General features: G+C 46.4%; 1 protein-coding gene across 9 annotated transcripts in view; it reads right to left on the bottom strand.

Moving 5' to 3' along the window:
* Positions 1 to 7,239: 7,239 nt before the first annotated feature.
* The window catches only part of ATP2C2 (ATPase secretory pathway Ca2+ transporting 2), a gene marked incomplete at its 3' end in the record, with an annotated part of 86,239 nt that continues 72,348 nt past the window's right edge, over positions 7,240 to 21,130 (bottom strand). Inside the window, exons 21-28 of one of the 9 annotated variants that reach the window (XM_082438432.1) lie at positions 19,480 to 19,646; positions 18,965 to 19,033; positions 18,772 to 18,888; positions 17,408 to 17,555; positions 16,903 to 16,954; positions 15,407 to 15,505; positions 15,171 to 15,312; positions 8,295 to 8,442 (exon numbers count right to left, since the gene is read on the bottom strand). In XM_082438432.1, coding sequence (XP_082294558.1) covers positions 8,412 to 8,442; positions 15,171 to 15,312; positions 15,407 to 15,505; positions 16,903 to 16,954; positions 17,408 to 17,555; positions 18,772 to 18,888; positions 18,965 to 19,033; positions 19,480 to 19,646 — 825 coding nt within the window. Of the gene's footprint in view, positions 8,443 to 13,497; positions 14,226 to 15,024; positions 15,313 to 15,406; positions 15,506 to 16,902; positions 16,955 to 17,407; positions 17,556 to 18,771; positions 18,889 to 18,964; positions 19,034 to 19,479; positions 19,647 to 21,130 lie in introns of those variants that run through there. The other 8 variants (XM_082438429.1, XM_082438430.1, XM_082438426.1 and 5 more) reach the window with 8 other exon arrangements.

The following is a 21,130-nucleotide window of genomic DNA, read 5'->3' as shown; positions in this document are numbered from 1 at the left end:
CGTGGACTTGCTTTAAACGAACGGTGATCCTGAAGTGCTAGCAAAGATGTTGGTGGGCTGGACCTCAGGCAGAGCTGCCGTGTCCCTTGCAGTCCCTGCGTCCCTCGGAGGCGGAGGCGGCCTGAAGAATCTCCGGACACACTGAGAATGCCGCTCAGCGGAACTTTCTCCTTTGCTATACATTGCCCTTCTGCAGATCTGACGAAAATGCTGCCTTGTTATTGAGTTGCCCCCAATTATATAAGCCATAGTAAACCGAGCTGTTTGCATTTCACAGGTTCTGCATTTTCTAGCTTCTCAGGTACATTTTGTGACTTCTTAATTGATGGGAAGCAGATCAGGATATTAGGATCCTCAGATATCCTTACCGTAATCTGAAGAATTAGGCCCCGAGTCTTCAGTGTGTTACAGAATATTTTTTTAGAAAAATGCAGTGAAATAATACCTCACTAATAAAAGGTCCGTTGAAGACCGCTTACTGCCGCCTCTCTCTGTGGCTGTCACAGAGACTGGATGTGTCTGCCGGCCTGTTTTCTGCCTCGTGCCTCTTCTAACAAGAGTGCAGGTCATACCTGGGTACCTGATGGTTTCCTAAGACAGCACACCTCCACGAGGGGAGCTGGGCGCCCAGCCCAGGCACTTGGTAACCTGGGGTGTTCGGCCCTCGCAGGGGGTGTGGGGCAGCCGTGGGATTCCCCAGCACGTGTGGTCCGGAGCACACAGACCAGTTGGGTGTCAGCCGTGCCCTGGGCCACAGGACCCGAGGAACCACGCTCCTCCTGGGCCTGAGAAACCCATGATGCTAGTCTTAACATGTGATGGGTTTGTTCTTTGATAAAATGGGAATAAGAATTCAGGTTGTAAGGACTAGTGGTCTCCCTGGAGGTGAAGACACATAAGGGCCCCTGATAGGCGCTGGAAGGAAGGGGTGAAAAAGCACTGTTCATGGTACAGCATGGCGGTTACTTTTTTCCCCACTATGTTTTTTTCTGGAAATTTTTTTCTTTTATTGAATGAAAGAGTCTTTAAATTCTCCAGTGCTTTACAATTTTAAAAGGTTTCACACACATGATCTTATATAATCCCATAATTTCCGCCCCCGCTCCCATAGTGCCCCTCCCCACTGGTAACGACTAGTTTGGTCTCTGTATTTGTGAGTCTGCTTCTTTTTTGTTTTATTCACTAGTTTGTTGTATTTTTTAGGTTTCACATATAAGCGATATCAGACAGTATTTGTCTTTCTCTGTCTGACTTATTTCATTTAGCATAATGCCCTCCAAGTCCATCCATGTTGCTGCAAATGGCAAAATTTCATTCTTTTTTATGGCTGAGTAATATTCCATTATATATATATGTGTACACACACACCACATATTCATATGTGTGTATATATATGCACACCACATATTCTTTATCCATTCATCTGTTGATAGACCCACCATATTTTTTTAAAATTAAAAAATTAGCTTATGCATACACAGCAAAAAGGGTCAAAGTACAAAAGGATGTAACTTGAAAGCTTAGTTTTCCTCCTGCCTCCACCCTAGCATTTTGTTCCCAAGAGGTAATGTGTTGTACACACTGGTCTGTCCCTCACGTTTTTTTGGGTGGAAATTGCTCTGTATCTACCCATTTATTCTCACTGTCTGTGTAATTTCCCATGAGATGCGTGCCCCATCCTTTCTGGTGTTCAGCCATCCCCGGCTGGGGAACGGTCTGTTTGTAGCTAATTGTTACTGGAATGAATATCGTTTATATACATCTTGGTGTGGTTTTGTCTGGCGGATAAACTCTTCGAAGCTGAATTGCTGGATCAAAAGGTACATGCTTTTTTATTTGGATATTAATAAATGAACCTCTTTCAAGCTAGATTTATACTTTTGAGACCTGGAATGCCTGTTTGCCATGTTCTCACCAATACTATATTAAAATTTAGTTTTTGTTTACCTGATGCTTGAAAACTGTAATTTTTTTTTCTATTTCTCTTATGAATGACAGTGAAGAGCTTCATTTCTCAAGAACGGTGTGTGTCCTATCCCTCACCTGGTTTCCTAGGGTGTGGGTATTATTGGTTTGCAAGAGTGCTCATTTTTTTTTTTAATAAATTTTATTTATTTACTTATTTATTTTTGGCTGCGTTGGGTCTTCATTGCTGCACACGCAGGCTTTCTCTAGTTGTGGTGAGCGGGGGCTACTCTTCGTTGCAGTGCGTGGGCTTCTCGTTGCGGTGGCTTCTCTTGTTGTGGAGCATGGGCTCTAGGCATGCGGGCTTCAGTAGTTGTGGCACGCGGGCTGTGTAGTTGTGGCTCGCGGGCTCTAGAGCACAGGCTCAGTAGTTGTGGTGCACGGGCTTAGTTGCGCCACAGCATGTGGGATCTTCCCAGACCAGGGCTCGAACCCGTGTCCCCTGCATTGGCAGGTGGATTCTGAACCACTGCGCCACCAGGGAATCCCAAGATGCTCTTTTGAATTAAGCAAAATGGCATTGGCCGCGTGTGGTAAATGTTTTTTTCCGGTTTGTCTGCCTTTATTTTTCCGTACATAAATTTTGCATTTGATGTCATCATATTTGCCAGCTTCTGAGATCTGTGGTTTGCTTAGGAAGTTTTTCTCCACTCTGAGATTAAACAAAAAGAAATACCATGTTTTCTTCTACTGTGCTTTGCACTTATACTTCTGAATCTTTGATCCATTCAAAATGTATTTTAATTTTTTATTTGTTTTTTTGATTCTCTTTTTAAAATTTTTTTATTTTATATTGAACTATAGTTGATTTACAATGTTGTGTTAGTTTCAGGTGTACAACAAAGTGATTTGGTTATACATATACATATATCTGTTCTTTTCCAGCTTCTTTTCACATTTATGTTATTATAGAATATTGAGTAGAGTTCCCTATGCTATACAGTAGGTCCTTGTTGGTTATCTATTTTACATATAGTAGTGTGTACATGTCAATTCCAAACTTCCAGTTTATCCCCCCCACTGCCTTTCCCCTTTGGCAACCATAAGTTTGTTTTCAAAGTCCGTGAGTGTGTTTCTGTTTTGTAAATAAATTCATTTGTATCATTTTTTAAAGAGTCCTCATATAAGTGATATCATATGATATTTGTCTTTCTCTGTCTGGCTTACTTCACTTAGTATGATAGTCTCCAGGTCCATCCATGTTGCTCCAAATGGCATTATTTCATTTTTTTAATGGCTGAGTAATATTCCATAGTATATATGTACCACATCTTCTTTATCCATTCCTCTGTCGATGGACATTTAGGTTGCTTCCATGTCTTGGCTTCTGTAAATAGTGCTGCAGTGAACATTGGGGTGCGTGTATCCTTCCGAACCATGGTTATCCCCGATGTATGCCCAATAGTGGGATTGTTGGATCATATAGCAAGTCTATTTTTAGTTTTTTAAGGAACCTCCATACTGTTCTCCATAGTGGCTGTACCAGTTTACATTCCCACCAACAGTGTAGGAAGGTTCCCTTTTCTCCACACCCTCTCCAGCATTTATTGTTTGTAGGCTTTTTGATGGTGGCCATTCTGACCTGTGTGAGGTGGTACCTCATTGTAGTTTTGATTTGCATTTCTCTAATAATTAGCGATGTTGAGCATCTTTTCATGTGCCTGTTGCCCATCTGTCTGTCTTCTTCGGAGAAATGTCTATTTAGGTCTTCTGCCCATTTTTTGATTGGGTTGTTCATTTTTTTGATATTGAGCTTCATGAGCTGTTTGTATGTTTTGGAGATTAAGCCCTTGTTGGTTACTTCGTTTGCAAATATTTTCTCCCATTCTGTGGGTTGTCTTTTCATTTTGTTCATAGTTTCCTTTGCTGTGCAAAAGCTTTTGAGTTTAATTAGGTCCCATTTGTTTATTTTTGTTTTTATTTCTATTACTCTAGGAGACAGATCAAAAAAGATATTGCTGCAATTTATGTCAAAGAGTGTCCTGCCTATGTTTTCCTCTAAGAGTTTTATAGTATCCGGTATTACATTTGGGTCTTTAATCCATTTTGAGTTTATTTTTGTGTATGGTGTTAGAGAATGTTCTAATTTCATTCTTTTACATGTAGCTGTCCAGTTTTCCCAGCACCACTTATTGAAGAGACTGTCTTTTCTCCATTGTATAGTCTTGCCTCCTTTGTCATAGATTAGTTGACCATAGATGCGTGGGCTTTCTATCCTGTTCCATTGATCTACATTTCTGTTTTTTGTGCCAGTACCATACTGTTTTGATTACTGTAGCTTTGAAGTATAGTCTGAAGTCATGGGGCCTGATTCCTCCAGTTCTGTTTTTCTTTATCAAGATTGCTTTGGCTCAAACTGTATTTTAAAATAAACCTCTATCTTACCCCTAAATAAATTCCAGTACATTTTGTATTAAATGGTGTGTCTCTTTCCCACTGACTTAAAATGCTACTTTCTCACTGAAGGTCTCTGTCTCATGTTTTAATTATCAGAGTTTTATGATAAAAAGATGTAAGAGCTATTCCTTTATTACTACTGGGTTTTTTTGTTTGTTTTGTTTTGTTTTTCCTTCAAATGCTTGCCTGCTTATTTTGTCTGATCTTTGCCTACTTCTAAGAAGTTTGATAGTATTTTCTTTTTCTTCTTTTTTTTTTGATAGTATTTTCAAGATGGCATTAAATATCGATGAACGTAGGCAGAACTGACATTGGCTAATGCTGATTCTTCCTATCCAAGAACAGGAACATCTCAGTTTGCTATGTAAATTTTTGTTGTCATTGCTGGCACTGTGAGTGGACTCCCTGCCCCCCCGCCCCAACACCAACTGATGATTCTTTGAACATTGGAAAGCTCTTGATTTTTCTGCATAGTGTTGTACCCTGTTACCTTGCTGAATTCTTTTATCCAGTGGTTCTCGACCTTGAGCCCGCATCAGAATCACCTAGAGGGCTTCTTAAAGTACAGACTGGGGACCTCCACTCCCAGAGTTTGATTCAGTAGTTCTGGGGAGGGACTAGAGAATTTACATTGCTTATAAATTCCCAGGTGATGCTGCTGTGGCTGGTCTGGGGACCTCACACAGAACCACTGCTGTTCATTGTTTCTGATTATCTATGAATTCTCTGGGAGTTTGCAGCTATTACAATTCTTTTTGTCTGAAAAAAAATTTTTGCCTTTTTTTTTTTTTTTTGGCTACATTGGGTTTTCGTTGCTGCACACGGCTTTCTCTAGTTGCTGCAAGTGGGGGCTACTGTTTGATGTGGGCTTCTCATTGCAACGGCTTCTCTTGTTGTGGAGCATGGGCTCTAGGCATGCGGGCTCTAGGGCACATGGGCTTCAGTAGTTGCGACGCGTGGGCTCAGTAGTTGTGGCACATGGGCTTAGTTGCTCTGTGACATGTGGGATCTTCCCGGACCGGGGATCAAACCCGTGTCCCTTGCATTGTCAGGTGGGTTCTTAAGCACTGCGCCACCAGGGAAGTCCTTGCCTTTATTTTTGAAGGATTGTTTTTGCTTTTTTTTTTTTTTTTTTTTTTAAGATATTTTGACATTTTCCCCCTGGTACTTTAAAGCATCTTTCTGTTACGTTTTGGCTTGTGTGATTTTTTCCCCCCCCCAGCTTTATTGAGATATAATTGACACATAAGATTGTATAGTTTAAGATGTACACTGTGTTGATTGCAGCTATTATGATGGCATACCTGGAAATAAGGATAATTTCCCTACCTGATTTCTAGACCTTTCATTTCTTCCTCTTGATTAATTGTATCAGCAAATACTTTCTGAATTTTAACAATAACGATGCATCCTTCTTATTCCTGACTTGAATGGAAATGCATTTAGTCTTTTATACAGTAAGTGTGATGCTGGCTTTTGTTTTGAGATGTTTCGTATATATATAAGTATACACTTTTCATGCAAAGAAAGTACCCATTTATATTTGTTATTAACGGTGTCAAGAGTAGATGTTCAATTTTATAAAAAGCTGTTTTTTTAGCATCCATGTTTTTCTTCAGAGTTATTAATAAGAAATACCAAATTCTTCCAAATATTAAGGTTCCAAATACTGAGCCATCTTTGTGCTTTTTAAAAAAAATTTTTTTTTAAATTTAATTAATTAATTAATTAATTTATGGCTGCATTGGGTCTTCATTGCTGTGCGTGGGCTTTCTCTAGTTGCAGTGAGCGGGGGCTACTCTTAGTTATGGTGTGCAGACTTCTCATTGTGGTGGCTTCTCTTGTTGCAGAGGATGGGCTTCAGTAGTTGTGGCACGCAGGCTCAGTAGTTGTGGTGCACGGGCTTAGTTGCTCTGTGGCATGTGGGATCTTCCTGGACCAGGGCTTGAACCCGTGCCCCCTGCATTGGCAGGTGGATTATTAACCACTGTGCCACCAGGGAAGTCCCCATCTTTGTGCCTGAAACTGTCACTCTTAATGTGTTCATTCAGTTGGCCCATGTTTAGTGTTTTTGTGGCAGTGTATATAAATGAGTTGGTCTGTGGTTTCTTGTTTTGTTTTGGTCAGATTTTATGTAAGTCACGCTTTAAAATTGTGCTGGCCTTACAAAAATAATTTAGAATCTTTCTTTCTTCCGGGTTCTAGAAAATACAAATGAAAGGAGTTCCTTAAAATTTGGGTAGAATTCATCTGGTATTTCTTGGTTTGGTGGTGGGGGGAAGGGGTTAACTATTGATAACCTTATCCTTTTTTTTTTTTTTTAATCATTTGGGTTGTCTGAAATCTCTGCTCGGATCAGTTTTGTTGATTTTTTATATTTCTTAGTAAATTTTCCACATCATTTAAGTCTTCAAATTAATTTACATAGATTGACTGAAATATTTGAAATTTTTTGTAGTTGTAGATTTTTTTCTGTGTTTTCCTTTCATTTTTTTTCCTAGATTAGGTTCTACCAATTTTGTTTTGTAGTTAATATTGTTTTTATATTATTTTTGCTGCTTTTTTATGTTTATTTTTCATTTTCATTTTTTTGAGTTGATTATTAAATGACTAAATAAAAAGAGAGAGTAAATGAGAATATATGGGGCTACTACTTTTTTTCTGTGAGCTCTGCTTTACATTGCGGCGTGATCATTGCATTTACAGATTCTGATTGGCATGTGAGTGATGAGCTTCCAGGTTTTCTGTGGTTCCATTTTGATTTTCTCTTGGGCCCACGAGTTTTACAATTTTGGTATGCTAGAGAATTTCTCCACAGCTTCATTCATTCATTCATTCATTCATTCATTCATTTTTGGCTGTGTTGGGTCTTCGTTTCTGTGCAAGGGCTTTCTCTAGTTGTGGCAAGCGCGGGCCACTCTTCATCGCAGTGCACGGGCCTCTCACTATCGCGGCCTCTCTTGTTGTGGAGCACAGGCTCCAGTCGCGCAGGCTCAGTAGTTGTGGCTCACGGGTCTTGTTGCTCCGAGGCATGTGGGATCTTCCCAGACCAGGGCTCGAACCCGTGTCCCCTGCATTGGCAGGCCGATTCTCAACCACTGCGCCACCAGGGAAGCCCCCTCCACAGCTTCTTTTGTGGTTTTGTTGAACAGTGATTAGAGAGGTCGACTGTATCACATGTACTTCCTGGAATCAATCGAGGTTTCAGTGGTGTCCTTATATGGCAGGTTAGTGATGAGCGAGGTCACCTGTATCTACTTTTTGAGATCAATTTCCTTGCTTGTGGTCAGTTAAGAGTCTCCTAGTGAAGTTTCTGTGTTTTTCCTAAATTTCCTCTACTGTGCTCTATGAATTTGGATGTTGTGTTGGTACATACCCAGGCCTGTTAGGTTTTCGGTGGTGGTTATGTCTTATTAAATTCCCTTCTTTGTCTCACTGAATGCTTTTGGCCTGGATTTTTAAAATCTCATCTGACATTAGTAGTGTCACCCCTGTTGCGTGAGTTGTTGTCTGCATTTGCCTGGTACATTTTTGCTCAATTTTTTTGAGTCTTTTTTTTTCCTTGAACTTTATTTTGAAATAATTTTAGATTGACATAGAAGTTGTAAAAATAGTGCAGAGAGTTCCTGTGATGGCACCCAGCTTCCCCCAATGAAAACATCTTCAATAACCACAGACCAAATAATCAAAACCAGGAAATCAGAGTTAATGCAATACTATGAACCAAACAGCTCAAACCTTATGTGAATTTCACCAGTTTTTCCATAGTACCTGATTTGAGGCCTACTTGAGGTTAAGGGCACAGTCCTCCAGATGGCAAAGTCTACCCAAGACTTTTGAAACCAATTGCAAGTTCAGGGAATTCCCCAAACCACCCTCAGGTTGGATAATTTGCTTAAAAAAAAAAAAACAACTCATGGAAACCTATCATGCTGATGGTCATATTTATTACAGGGAAAGGATACAAATGAGAACCAAAGGGAAGAATCTGGGAGGGTTCAAAACACAGAGCCTCTGGTTGTCCTCTTCCTGTGAGTCCTTCTAGAGAATCACTGAGCCTGAGGGTAGTCTTGGGGACCCCTGCCACAAGTTATATGAAATTTTATTACACGTGTAGATCAGTGAAACCACCACTACAATTGGGATACAGAACTGTCCCGTCACCCCCAAACTCCTTCAGGTTCTCCCTCGACAGTCACACCCTCTTAATCCTACCCTTAGCAACCTCAAATCCATTTTCCATCGTTATAATTTTGTCACCTTGGGGATCTATGTAAATGGAACCATTTAGTATGTAACCTTTTAAGACTGGATAGTGTCACTCAGCATAATACCCATGAGATCCATCCAAGTTGTTCTGTGTATGTTCCTTCTCATTGCTGGGGAGAATTCCAGTGTATGGTTGTACCAGTTTCTTTATCTATTCACCCTCTTAAGGACATTTGGGTTATTTCTAAGATTTGGCTCTTGTAAATAAACCTGCCATGAACTTTCATGCACAGATTTTTGTGTGATAAGTCATCTTTAGGATCAATACCTGGGAGTAGGATTGACGGGTCATGTGCTAGGTGTATGTTAAAGTTTACAGGATGTTGCCAAGTTCTCCAGAGAGGCTGTAGCATTTACATCCCCATCAGGAACATGTAAGAGTTCCAGATGCTTTGCATCCTTGTCATCACTTAGTATTGTCAGTATTTTATTTTAGCCACTTTAATAGGTGTGTAGTGTATCTCATTGTGGGTTAAGGTTGCCTTTCCCTACTGGTTAATGATGTTGAACATCTTTTCTTGTGCTTATTTACCATGGGTGTGTCCTCTTTGGTGAAGACTCAGTTCAAGATTTCTGCCCTTTTTCTAAAATTTAACTGTTAAGTTTTGAGATTTAAAAAATATTCTGGCTCCAAGTCCTTTGTTAGATATGTGATTTGAAAATGTTTTTCTTTCAGTGTGTAGGTTCTAAAAAATTCTCTTAACTTTCATGAGTAAAATTTTTTAAATTTGTGAGATTCAATTTATCAATTTTTCTTTTCTTTTACAGATAGTACTTTTGGTGTCATGTCTAAGAATTCTTTGCCTAATCCTCAATTCCAAAGATTTTCTCTTTTGGTTTCTTCTATGGTTTGGTCTATTGCCCATTTTCGGTTAATTTTTGTAGAAAGTGTAAGAGGTTCTTTTTTGCTATGGATGTCCAGTTGTTCCAGCACCATTTGTTGAAATGAATATTTTTTCTCCCTTGAATTGCTGTTGGCTTTTTGTCAAAAATAAATTGGCTATACTTCTGTGGGACTGTTTCTGGACACTATTCTGACATTGATCTGTGCATCTATTACTTTACCAGTATTGCCTTGTCTTGATTACTGTAGCTATATAGTAAGTCTTAAAACCAGGAAGTATGTTTCTTCCAACTTTTTGCCTCTTTTTCAGAATGTTTTAGCTATTTTATAGTTCCTTTGTCTTTTCATATAAATTTTAGAATAAGATTGTCTATGTCTTAAAAAAAGATCCTGCTGAGATTTTGATAGCAATTGTGTTAAATCTATAGACCAATTTAGGGAGAACTGATATCTTTACTATATTGAGCCTTCCAAGGCATGAACACAGTATGTCTCCCCATTTTTTTAGGTTTTCTCTGATTTCTCTCATTGGCATTTTGTAGTTTGCAGCACACAAACAGATCCTAAACATGTTTTGTTAGTTTAAGTATTTCAATTTGCTTCATTGTAAATGGTGTATTATGTTTAAAATTTCAGTTTCCAATTGTTCATGCTAGTATATAGAAATACCAGTGATTTTTTTGTTTGTTAACCTTGTATCTGTGGCTTCCCTAGACTCACTGGTTCTGGAAAGGTTTTTGTGTTTAGATTCCTTGCGAGTTTCTACATACACAGTGTCATGTGAATAGGGACAGTTTTATTTTCCCCTTTTAAATCTCTTTTCCAGTGCCTTTTAATTTTCTTTTCTTGCCATATTGCACTGACTAGGAATTCCAGTATTATGCTGAATAGGAGTGGTGAGGCTGGACATCTTTGCTTTGCTCTTAATGTTATGGGGAAAGCATTCAGTCTTTCATCATTAAGTATGATGTTGACTACAGGGTTTTTTGTTTTTTATTTTTTCTAGATACTTTTCATTTGGTTCAAGAAGTTTCCTTCTATTCCTAGTTCATTGAGTTTTTATCCTGAATGGGGTTTGAATGTTATGAATGCTTTTCTTGCTTCAATTGATATGACCATGTCATTTTCCTTCTCTAGACTATTAATATGGTGGATTGCATCGATTATTGAATATTGACCTAGCTTTTCATCCTTGGATTAACCCCACTTGCTCATGATGTCTTGTACTCCTTATATATGGCTGGATCCAATTTGCTAATATTTCATTGAGGATTCTTGTCTCCGTGCTCATGAGGGATGTTGGTCTATGGTACTGTGTTCGTATGGTTTTGATATCAGGGTAATGTTGGCTTCACAAAATGAGTTGAGAAGTGTTCCCTCCTCTTATTTCCTGGAAGGGATTGTGCCGGGATTGTTACTTCTTTAAACGTGTAGTAAAATTTACCAGTGAAACCATCTGGCTTTGGTGATTTCCTTTTTGGGGGATGGTTTTAATGATAACTTCAGTGTCTTTGTTAGTTATACAACTACTCAGATTATGTATTATTTCACCTTCAGTGAGTTTTAGTAGTTTGTGGTTTTCAAGGAATTGGTTTAGTTCATCTGACTTGTTGGGTTTAAGTGCATAAAGCTGTTCTTAGTGCTCATTTTTGGAGTATCTTGAGGGATCTCTATGATGTACCATCTCTCATTCCTAATATTGGTAGTTTGTATCTTCTTTTTCCTTTGATGAACCTCTAGCAAGACTGACACTTTCATTGATTTTTTTCAAAGAACTGGCTTTTTTTTTTTCTTTTCTATTTTTGCCTTTGACTTCATTGTTTTTTCTTTTTTTTAACGCATTGTTTACTTTGTTTATTTATTTATTTATTTTTGGCTGTGTTGGGTCTTCGTTTCTGTGCGAGGGCCTTCTCCCGTTGTGGCAAGCGGGGGCCACTCTTCATTGCGGTGCGCGGGCCTCTCACTATCGCGGCCTCTCCTGTTGCGGAGCACAGGCTCCAGACGCGCAGGCTCAGTAGTTGTGGCTCACGGGCCTAGTTGCTCTGCGGCACGTGGGATCCTCCCAGACCAAGGCTCGAACCCGTGTCCCCTGCATTGGCAGGCAGACTCTCAACCACTGCGCCACCAGGGAAGCCCCTCTGCTCTTTCTTTACTGTTTTTTTTTTTTGGTGAACGGCCCCCTGCTGTTGATGGGTGGAGTTCTATAAAAATAAATGGAGCTAAGCTGCTTAACGGTCCTGTTCTATTATATCCTTGATGAGAAGAGGGTCTTCACTTGCATGTAGTCCAATCGATCCAGTATATATAACACTTAGTGGCTAGCTCTTTGTGTCTTATTTGGTAAAAATTTACCTATCCCTATTTTTTCTTCCAAAAGCTTTACTGTTTTACCTTTTACATTTGCAGTTTATCCTGGCTTGTTCTGTATGGTATAAGTAAGGGTTAAGAATACTTTTTTGTTGTTTCTATTGCAAGTATCAATCGACCCGACCCCAGTTATTTTTATTATTATTATTTTTTTAATGAGAAACCTATTGCTTGGGCCAGCAATTTGCTGAAGAATCCTGAAAAGGGAGGGAGCAGCAGGGAGTGTCCCTGACTCAGAGAGAAGCCCCGTAGCAGGCTGTGTGTGTGTGATGTGATTTGGCCTTTACGTCTAGGCAGTTGCTAAAGGTTGGTAGCTGTGGGCAGGTATCACCCCTGCCCCAAAGGGGTCTTCTCCAGCCAGCCCCCTCCCTCTTCTTGTGGGGATGGCTTATGTGTGTGTCTTCTCATTTAGCTCTGGTGTCACTTGGGGCCAAGAAGCCTAGTGAGGCTGTGAATCTTACTTTGGAGGAATGTGGGCTTTGCCTGGGAGCTTCACGGGTCCACTTTGACCTTCTTCGCCCTGTCTGGCCTGGTGTTACCACCTGGGGCAGCCTGTCTCACAGCTCCTGTGGCTGGGTGTAATGATTCACTTTTGTGTGTTGGTTTGGCTAGGCCATGGTGCCTAGATGTCTCTGGGATTTTTTAGATGTGATTAACATTTAAACTAGTAGACTCTGAAAGAAGCAGATGACCTTCATCATGTGGATGGGCCTCGTCCAATCAGTTGAAGGCTAGAAGGCTGAGGTCCCCGAGAAGAAAGGAACCCAGACCCGAGCCCTGCAGTACCAACTCCTTCCTGAGTCTCCAGCCTGTCGGCCAGCCCTAGAAATGTCGGACTCCCTGGCCCCGACAATCACGTAAGCCAACTCCTTAACACAAACGTCCTTCTCTTTCTCTCCTCTCCATCCTGTTGGTTCGATTTCTCTGGAAAACCCTGCGTCGGGGGGGGTTATAGCTGTGGCCTCATTTCTGGAAGACGGAGTTGCATTTCTGGTTCTCCGTGGTTGTTTTTGCCTGGCCGCAGACCTCCCTGCTCTGCCATCTTTCAGCTGGAAGGGCGGACACGTGCTAAGAACAGTCTTGGGGCCAGTGGGAAACAAGCCTCAGGCTGGGGGGACATATTCCGGTTCCTGATTCTGGAGGGAAAGGCCACGTCCTGTTCAGCCTCAAAAGCCGAGGCCTTTGTTTAGGCTGTTCAGGATGTGACTGCCTCTCGCCACATACGTGGTCATGAACGTGAGGTTGTGCGTTTCCCACCTGGCCACGTGTAGGAAAGGGCTGATTAAATCCATCAAAATGCTCATCAGGCCCCAGGCACCGCACTTAAAAGTACCCAAAGCCCCCCTTATGGATGAGGAGACGGGGCCTCAGGTGGGCAGTGTGACCAGAAGCCTGGGTCCTGCCCTCTCCCCCACCCCCGTCTTCCCACCCTACCAGGGGCTGCAGGGCACCAAGCTAGGGCACAAATACGTAGCCAGACGCGGTTAATAAAAATCATTGTGATTTAATAAATAGCGAGGGGTTTGTGTGCAGGTGCTTCACTGTCTGTCTGTCCCAGCGCCCGGCGGGACAGAGCGGTGGGCGGATGCAAGGCCGGGCCCCAGCTCCCCGCCGGTTTCCCGGGAAGGGCCAGGTGAGTGACCTGACGCCACCTCTCGGGAGAGGCGGGGCGGGGGGAGGGGCCGCAGTCACATAAAAATACGGATTTAGGGGATTTTCCATGGGTCGGGGTCCACTACGCATCTTCCTGGTGGATCTGGGCTTTCTCGGCTCTGGAGCAGAATTTTTCACATAGTTTGAAGAGCTCTGACAAAACGAACACGGAGGAGGCCAATCCGGTTAAAAGCAATAGATCTGCCAACAGGGGAAGAGAGAAAAAGGTCAGAGAGCGCGAGCTGGCCCCTCTGGTCCCCAGCCCCGTGCTGCCCGGCACTGGAGCCCAGGGGGCCGCGGCGTGCTGTTGCCCGTGCTTGGCTCGTTCTGAGTTTACGGAGGTGAGGGGCCAGGACCCGGGAGCTGAGGACCAGACTTTCCACTCCCCTGATGGGGCAGAGATTTCCCCAGCCCAGCAGCCAGAACCCTGCAGCGCCAGCTCCACAAGGACCAGCTGGTCTTTGCAGGCGGCTCAGAGCTGGGGGGCGGGCATGATGCAAGCTTCCGCTGTAAGGAGACCCTTCCTGGGGCGGACGCCCCCGACCACGGCTCGGGCTCCGAGTCCGGCCCCCCTCCGGCTCGTTCTGGAGGGCTGACCCCTGAATTCTCCCCCTGAGCCTTTTCTTGGCTCCCTGCTGTCAACGATTCGTGACAGACATGGTGCCCGGCGCAGGCCCTGCACTTCCTTTAGACTCGGTAAGCTTCCTGAATTCCCGGTGGATGGAAACATCTGTAAGAAAACATTTTTAGGTTTTTTTCTTTTCTCCGTACCCACAGGGACCCTGCTCTTTAGATTTTGGGGAAGAAAAAGCTGAGGGTTCCCAGTCCTGCCCAAAGGGTTTCAGTGCCCTTGTCTCCACCACCTCGGATGCTGCTGACCGTTTCACGATCCTGGGGTGCGCCCCACCCTGTGCTCTGCCCTGGGGGCCGCCTCACCAGCCCCCTTACCCTCGGCTCCCCGGTGGGGTGTGGGATTGCCGATGGAGAGCTGGGTTGGCGGTCACCCTGGTGCCCTCCCTGCAGCTCTCCAGGCCGCCTCCTCCCACTTCGGTTCCTGTCACCACCGTTTCAGGCACAGGAGGCCAAGCCACCCGGCGCAGCTTCCAAAGAGAGACCGTGGAGCTGCCAGAAGCCTGCTGAAGACGCAGGGGAGTCCCCGGGGTCCCCCACATGGCATGTGTGCTTGGGGCCCAGAGAGCTGTGGTCATGGCGTGTGGCCCTTTCAGTAGGAACTGCCAGCTGGCCCACTCCTACCTCCAGGTAAGTGGGGTCCCAGTAACACAGGCCCTGTTAAAACCCCCAACCGGGTAAACTCACTCCTAAGCTGGGGCAGCACATCACAGGCTGAGCCCAGACTGTGGTCGATCCTGGCGCCGCCCCTGGGCCTCACCGTACCTGCTCTGAGCCTCCCGCTCTGGGGCAGGGAGGGGGTGGGCCGGGACGTTGGGACCCCTGTGCCCTCCCCTGACTCCTAGCAGGTACGCCCGTGTTTCCCGCCTTCTCCACTCCCCCCATCACGTCGCCCCCTCCTACCCCGTGCAGATGTCCAGGAATGAGCCCAGTCCTTTGCAGACAGGATGGCCCCATGCGGGGACTTCACGCCCCGGAAAGGTCTGCAGCTGCCCCGCGCGTGCGGCGAGGACGGCTGCGGTCCCGGGTGACCCCTCCCACTCACCGAGCGCCCCCAGGTTCTCTGTCTGGAAGACCTTCTGCAGGGGCGGCAGGTATATCACCGCCAGCTGCCCCAGAACAGACCCGAGCACGGAGTAGAGGAACGTGCGGTTCCTGAGGAAGCCGATCTCGAATATCAGCTTGGTCTGCGGAGAAGGGCACAGTTGGGGCACAGGAGCCGCCCCGAGACTAGGGCCGGGAAAGCATGAGCCAGTGCTGCCGGGGGCAGCGGGGCCTCACCTGGGAGCGGCAGGTCAAGGCGTTGAAGAGGTCGAAGAGCACGAAACAGGTGAAGGTCATGGTCGTGGTGCGCGGGGTGCTTGCCTTGTCTTCGGGCATCTGGAACACGAGCGCACCGGGTGAGAAGGTGCAGGGGGGGCGGGGACCCCACCCTCAGGACCCCTGTGTCAGAACAGACAGATCTGTGCCTCTCCCACCTTCTGGGCCGTTGAGGATGCAAGAAAGAGCCCAGCTGCTCCGCGGGGGTGTCCGGCGCCCCATCCCCCCTCCCGCACATGGGCGAGCTGGGGTTTAAACGCCTCGACGGTCACCTGCCTAATTCTCTCTCCAGCTCACTGGCCGTCTCAGCACAGGGGCTGCCTGAACCTGCAGGCCATGGAAAGGTGACCCATAATAAGATCCCCCACAGTGAGAACAGACGGCCTCTTCAATAAGGGGTGCTGGGAAAACTGGACAGCTACATGGAAAAGAACGAAATTAGAACACTCCCTAACGCCATCCACAAAAATAAACTCCAGATGGATTAAAGACCTAAATGTAAGGCCAGACACTATCAAACCCCTAGAGGAAAACATAGGCAGAACACTCTGACATAAATCAGAGAAATATCTTCTTTGATCCACCTCCTAGAGTAATGAAAATAAAAACAAAGACAACCCACAGAATGGCAGAAAATATTTGCAAATGAGGCAACTGACAAGGGCTTTATCTCCAAAATATACAAACAGCTCCTGCAGCTCAATATCAGCAAATCAACCCAGTCAGAAAATGGGCAGAAGACCTAAATAGACATTTCTCCAAAGACGACATACAGATGGCCAAAACGCATAAAAAGATGCTCAACGTCACTAATTATCAGACAAATGCAAATCAAAACTACAATGAGGTACCACCTCACACCAGTTAGAATGGGCATCATCAGAAAATCTGCAAACAATAAATGCTGGAGAGGGTGTGGAGAAAAGGGAACCCTCTTGCACTGTTGGTGGGAATGTAAATTGATACAGCCACTATGGAGAACAGTACGGAGGTTCCTTAAAAAACTAAAAATAGATTTACCCAGACAAAGCTATAATTCTAAAAGATATCTGCACCCCTATGTTCACAGCAGCACTACTCACAAAAGCCAAGACATGGAAGCAACCTAAATGTCCATCAACAGATGAATGGATAAAGAAGATGTACATATATACAATGGAATATTAGCCATAAAAAAGAATGAAATAATGCTATTTGCAGCAACATGGATGCAACTAGAGATTATCATACTACGTGAAGTAAGCCCGACAAAGACAAATATCATATGATATCACTTATATGTGGACTCTAAAAAAATGATACAAATGAACTTATTTACAAAACAGAAACAGACTCACAGACTTTGAAAACAAACTTACGGTTACTAAAGGGGAATCGCTGGCAGGGAAGATAGATTGGGAGTTTGGGATTAATTTATACACACTACTACTACATGTAAATAATCAACAAGGACCTACTGTGTAGCACAGGGAACTCAGTATTCTGTAATAACCTATAAGGAAAAAGATTCTGAAAAAGAATGGATACATGTATATGTATACCTGAATCACTTGGCTGTACACCTGAAACTAACACAACATTGTAAATCAACTCTACCCCAATATAAAATAAAAATTAAATAAAAAATCTCCCAAATAGTCACCTCCTGGGAATAAGACAGGAGTTTTTTAGTAGATGTCACATTGTTTCCTGGGGATAATAGCAGGAGAGGCACTGTGTCCCATTTAGGAAGGAATGTGCCGCTTTTTCTCTGCCTGTGAGGCCTCACGTCCCCTCCGCCCGGTCCCACCTCTGCAGCGTCATCTCCCAGTCACTCCCCGCCCTCTGCTGCCCCCTCCCCTACACGTGGATGTGTGTCTCCCCCAGCCACGGCGCCTGCGCCCCTGGGGGCCGGGACCACACCCCTGCCCCGCGTCTGCCACCACACAGACCCGCTGGCCGAGCCCGTGAGGACTCCCCCACCTCTTTCCAGAAGATGAAGAGGGTCCCGCTGATGATGGCGGCGGCCGACAGGAGGATCTTCAGGACGAGGGCTCTGCCGAGTATCACGTCCTTGATGTTCCGCGGTGGCTGTCTGAGGGTGTCCCTGTCGACCGGCTCTACCCCCAAGCTGCTCGGAACAAAAAAAACCCAGACGCTTTGAAATAAACCACTGAAGAGACGTGCAGTGGTTAAATGCGCGAGGCCACCCGGCGAAGTGACGCACAAGGGTCCACATCGAAGGCCTGGACGGGCGTGGGCAGTGCCTCCAGGTTGTCCCCGGCCCCTCCTGCCTCACGTCCTCTGCTCCTTCCCGGGGGCCCGCCGCCACAGCCTGGACCCCACCGGCAGCCCGGCAGCTCCGCCGCCCTCCCGCATCCCCAGCCATGAGTGCGGTGACAGAAGACCATGCCTGTGGCCGACCACGTGGTCCTGAATGGTGCCCGGTCGTTCCCCATCACCTCAGAGACCCCCGCCCCCAGGTCGGGCCTGGCCTCGTCCCAGCTGGCCTGGAGAAACGGGATCCAGGCCCCGCCCACTGAAGAGCCCCCAGCAACTGAGGGGACCTGCCTTCAGCCAACTCCAAGGCAGCGCGATCGGGGCCAGGCCCGCAGTGGATGGTGTGGGGCACCAAGGAGGGAGCAGGCTGGGGAGGCCCACGCTGGGCAGATACGGCTGGGGTCCAGCTTTGCTCGCGGCCCCGTTCCCAGGGAGAGCACGTATAAGAGGTGGCCCTCTCGCTGGGCGTGGCGGGGAGCAAAGCCGGTGGTGATTAGATTAATAACTAACAATTCAGCTGCACCGAGAGCAACACCCACTATGTGCTCACACACACGGAAGTGCCTCGCTTGCGCACACCAGCCTCCCTGCCTCCAGAGCCCATCCTTCCTCCTGCATCATTCATTCCGTTAGCCTCACGCTCCCTCCTCATTCATCCAGCCAATAACGTCCTGGGCACCTAGTGTGTGCCAGGCACCATTGTAGGAGTTGGGGATCCTGCAGGGAACAAAACAAAAACCTTGCCCCCAGGAAGCTGACATTCTAAAGGGGAGATGGATTCCGATCAGATAAACAAGGAAATATGTTCCCCTCTAGGCAAAAATAAAGCAGGGTAAGGTGACTGCGAAGGAGGAGGCTGCTGCTAGAGAAATCAGGGAGGACTTCTCGGAGGCAGTGACCCAAATGAAGAGAGGGCTCGAGCCATGCAGGTAGCTCAGGGAGAGCATTCCAGGCAGAGGAGCATAAAGTTCGTCATCCCCCTGCCCGCCCACCAGACGCCTCCTCCCGCGCCTCGTGCATTCCCCTCGCCGTCTCCCCTGCACGCTCCCGCCAGCCCGCTGCCTTACCTCTGTGCTGGCGGCCCATCCATGATGATGTTGATCCACAGGATCTGCATGGCGTTGAGGGGGCTGGGCAGGTTGCACACGGTGGACAGAGTGATGAGGCTCAAGGCCGAGATGCTCCTGCAGGGCACACACAGGGCACTGTCACCAGCTGCTCCCAGACCTGGCACACGGGGGGATGCTGGCCTCGACTTACGTGCTTAGCTGAAATCGGACAAAGTTCTTGATGTTATGAAAAATCCCCTTGCCTTCCTCCACTGCATTCCTGCAAGAGAGGAGAAAGCATTTATTCACAAAGAGGGCCGGACGAGAAGGGTCAGCCAGCTCCGTCACCTGCTAAAGGAAGCGACGGTGTCACCAGAGGTCACGTTCCTCCTTGCTGGCATTCTCGGGGAATCACCAGTAGAGGGTGCTGATGTCCTAACAGGTGCCATCAGCCGCTGGGGACTGGTCCCCAAGCCACGATTGCCCTTCTGTCTAAAGACTGTAGACCATTCTGTCATCCGAGCCCTGGGACCCCAGCCCTCACCCAAGGCTCCCGAAGTGCCTCCTGCCCCTCAGTGATCCAGCAAGGAGAAGGGGCCCCCGTGGCCCTGCTTTCCATGAGGGGGGGGTGGGCCTGGGGACACCGTGTATATCCACCACAGCAGAGCAGGGGGCTGCCACCCCAGGCATTTTTGCCACTAAAAAAACACCTAAAGAGCAGCTTACATGATGGCTGAGAAGTCATCGTCCACCAGGATCATGTTGGCGGCCTCCTTGCTGACGTCCGTCCCTGTCTGCCCCATGGCAATCCCGATGTCCGCTGACTTCAGGGCGACCGCGTCGTTCACCCCGTCCCCCGTCATGGCCACGATCGCCCCCGACTCCTGCAAAGCCTTTGGAAAGAGGAGGCCAGTGGAGGCCTGCAGCCTGAGGACCTTCCTTCCAGATCCTTCCCTCCTCCTGCCCCGCCTCTCACACTGAGTGGTCCACGGCAAAGGCCCCTCTCTAGAGGGCACTGGGGTCAGCTGGCCTGGGTCTGAATCCCAGTTGCCCCCATATGAGCTGTGGGCACTGGGCAAGCCCTGAACCTAACCTCAGCTTCTCTATCTGCAAAGTGGGAACACGGTCCCTCCTTATCAGGGCTGTTGTGAGCCCTAAACTAAGAACACAGAGGGGACAGTGCCCGGCCCAGAGCGAAGGCATGAATGTGTTATCCGTCACCATGCCACCTAAAAACTGTCGCTTGCCATCTGGTTCTACAAGGATGAAGTCATTGGCCACTGCAGCCGCTGACCTTCCACACCCCCTGAAAGGAGTTCAGGGCGGAGATCAGGAATGAAGGAAAAACTGGCAGGACAAGCCTTCAGATAGTTAGCTGTTTTCAGGAGCAGATTTTATGAGCCCAGATTCTTACAACTTTTCATACCTAGAAAAGCACTAAAGTCACTAACGGAGACATCTGCTCCTCGTGGCCAGGGGCAACCTTCTGCCAAAATGTGTGCATAACTGCAGTACCCCCTTCACGGAAGTCACATACACACCCCACCCCCACCTCTTCGGAGTGGCCCCTCAGAGCTAACTGAGATGCTGTCTCCCCAGCTGTAGTTCTCATTTTGCCCCCAGTAAAACTTAACTCACAACTCTCATGGTGTGCTTTTTTTTCAGTCAACAACCATTAACAAATAATAATCAACTCGTCCCCTGAATCCATGTGGTACCCAATAACTGTTAATATTTTCTTTGAGGAATGACTGGCACAGAGATTTACTCTGTAGAACTAAAAAACCCCAAAATGACACAAAAGAAAAAACACAAGTGTTAAAGAGCAACTTTTCAAAGCATCCATGTGCAGGAAAACCACACAGGAGTCTCTCTTTCTAGCACTTCGTTTTTGATGCACCATCAGAAGGCACCTGCGGTGGGCCAGGCGGTTGCCAAGGGCTTCACAGGCCCAGGTTCGTTTCTTTCTTTCTTTTTTTTGGCCACGCCATGCAGCATGTGGGATCTTAGTTCCCCGACCAGGGATTGAACCCACACCCGCTGCATTGGAAGTGTGGAGCCTTAACCACTGGACCGCCAGGGAAGTCCCCCGGCTTTGTTTCATCCTCTCCTGCCTTGAGAATTAGCTGGTGTCATTCTGTCATTCACATTATCCCCATTTTACAGATGAGGAAACTAAGGCCTGGAGTTAAATAACAGGAATACGCCAAGGAGCACCTGACTAACGAAGGCTGGCCTCTGCGTTTCTCCCTTGGCACCACCCAATTCCCGCTCCCCGCTTTTGGTATATGTGGCACGGGGCCCCCAGTTCTCCCCTCCCCAGAGGCCAGTGCAGAGGCGGCGGCCACCGCCGGGCCCTGGACCACCTTGTGAGCAG

Source organism: Balaenoptera physalus (genome assembly GCF_965194825.1).
Source record: "Balaenoptera physalus genome assembly, chromosome: 19".
In the NCBI taxonomy this organism is placed as follows: Eukaryota; Metazoa; Chordata; class Mammalia; order Artiodactyla; family Balaenopteridae; genus Balaenoptera; species Balaenoptera physalus.
This window is presented reverse-complemented; position numbering and strand designations above follow the sequence as displayed.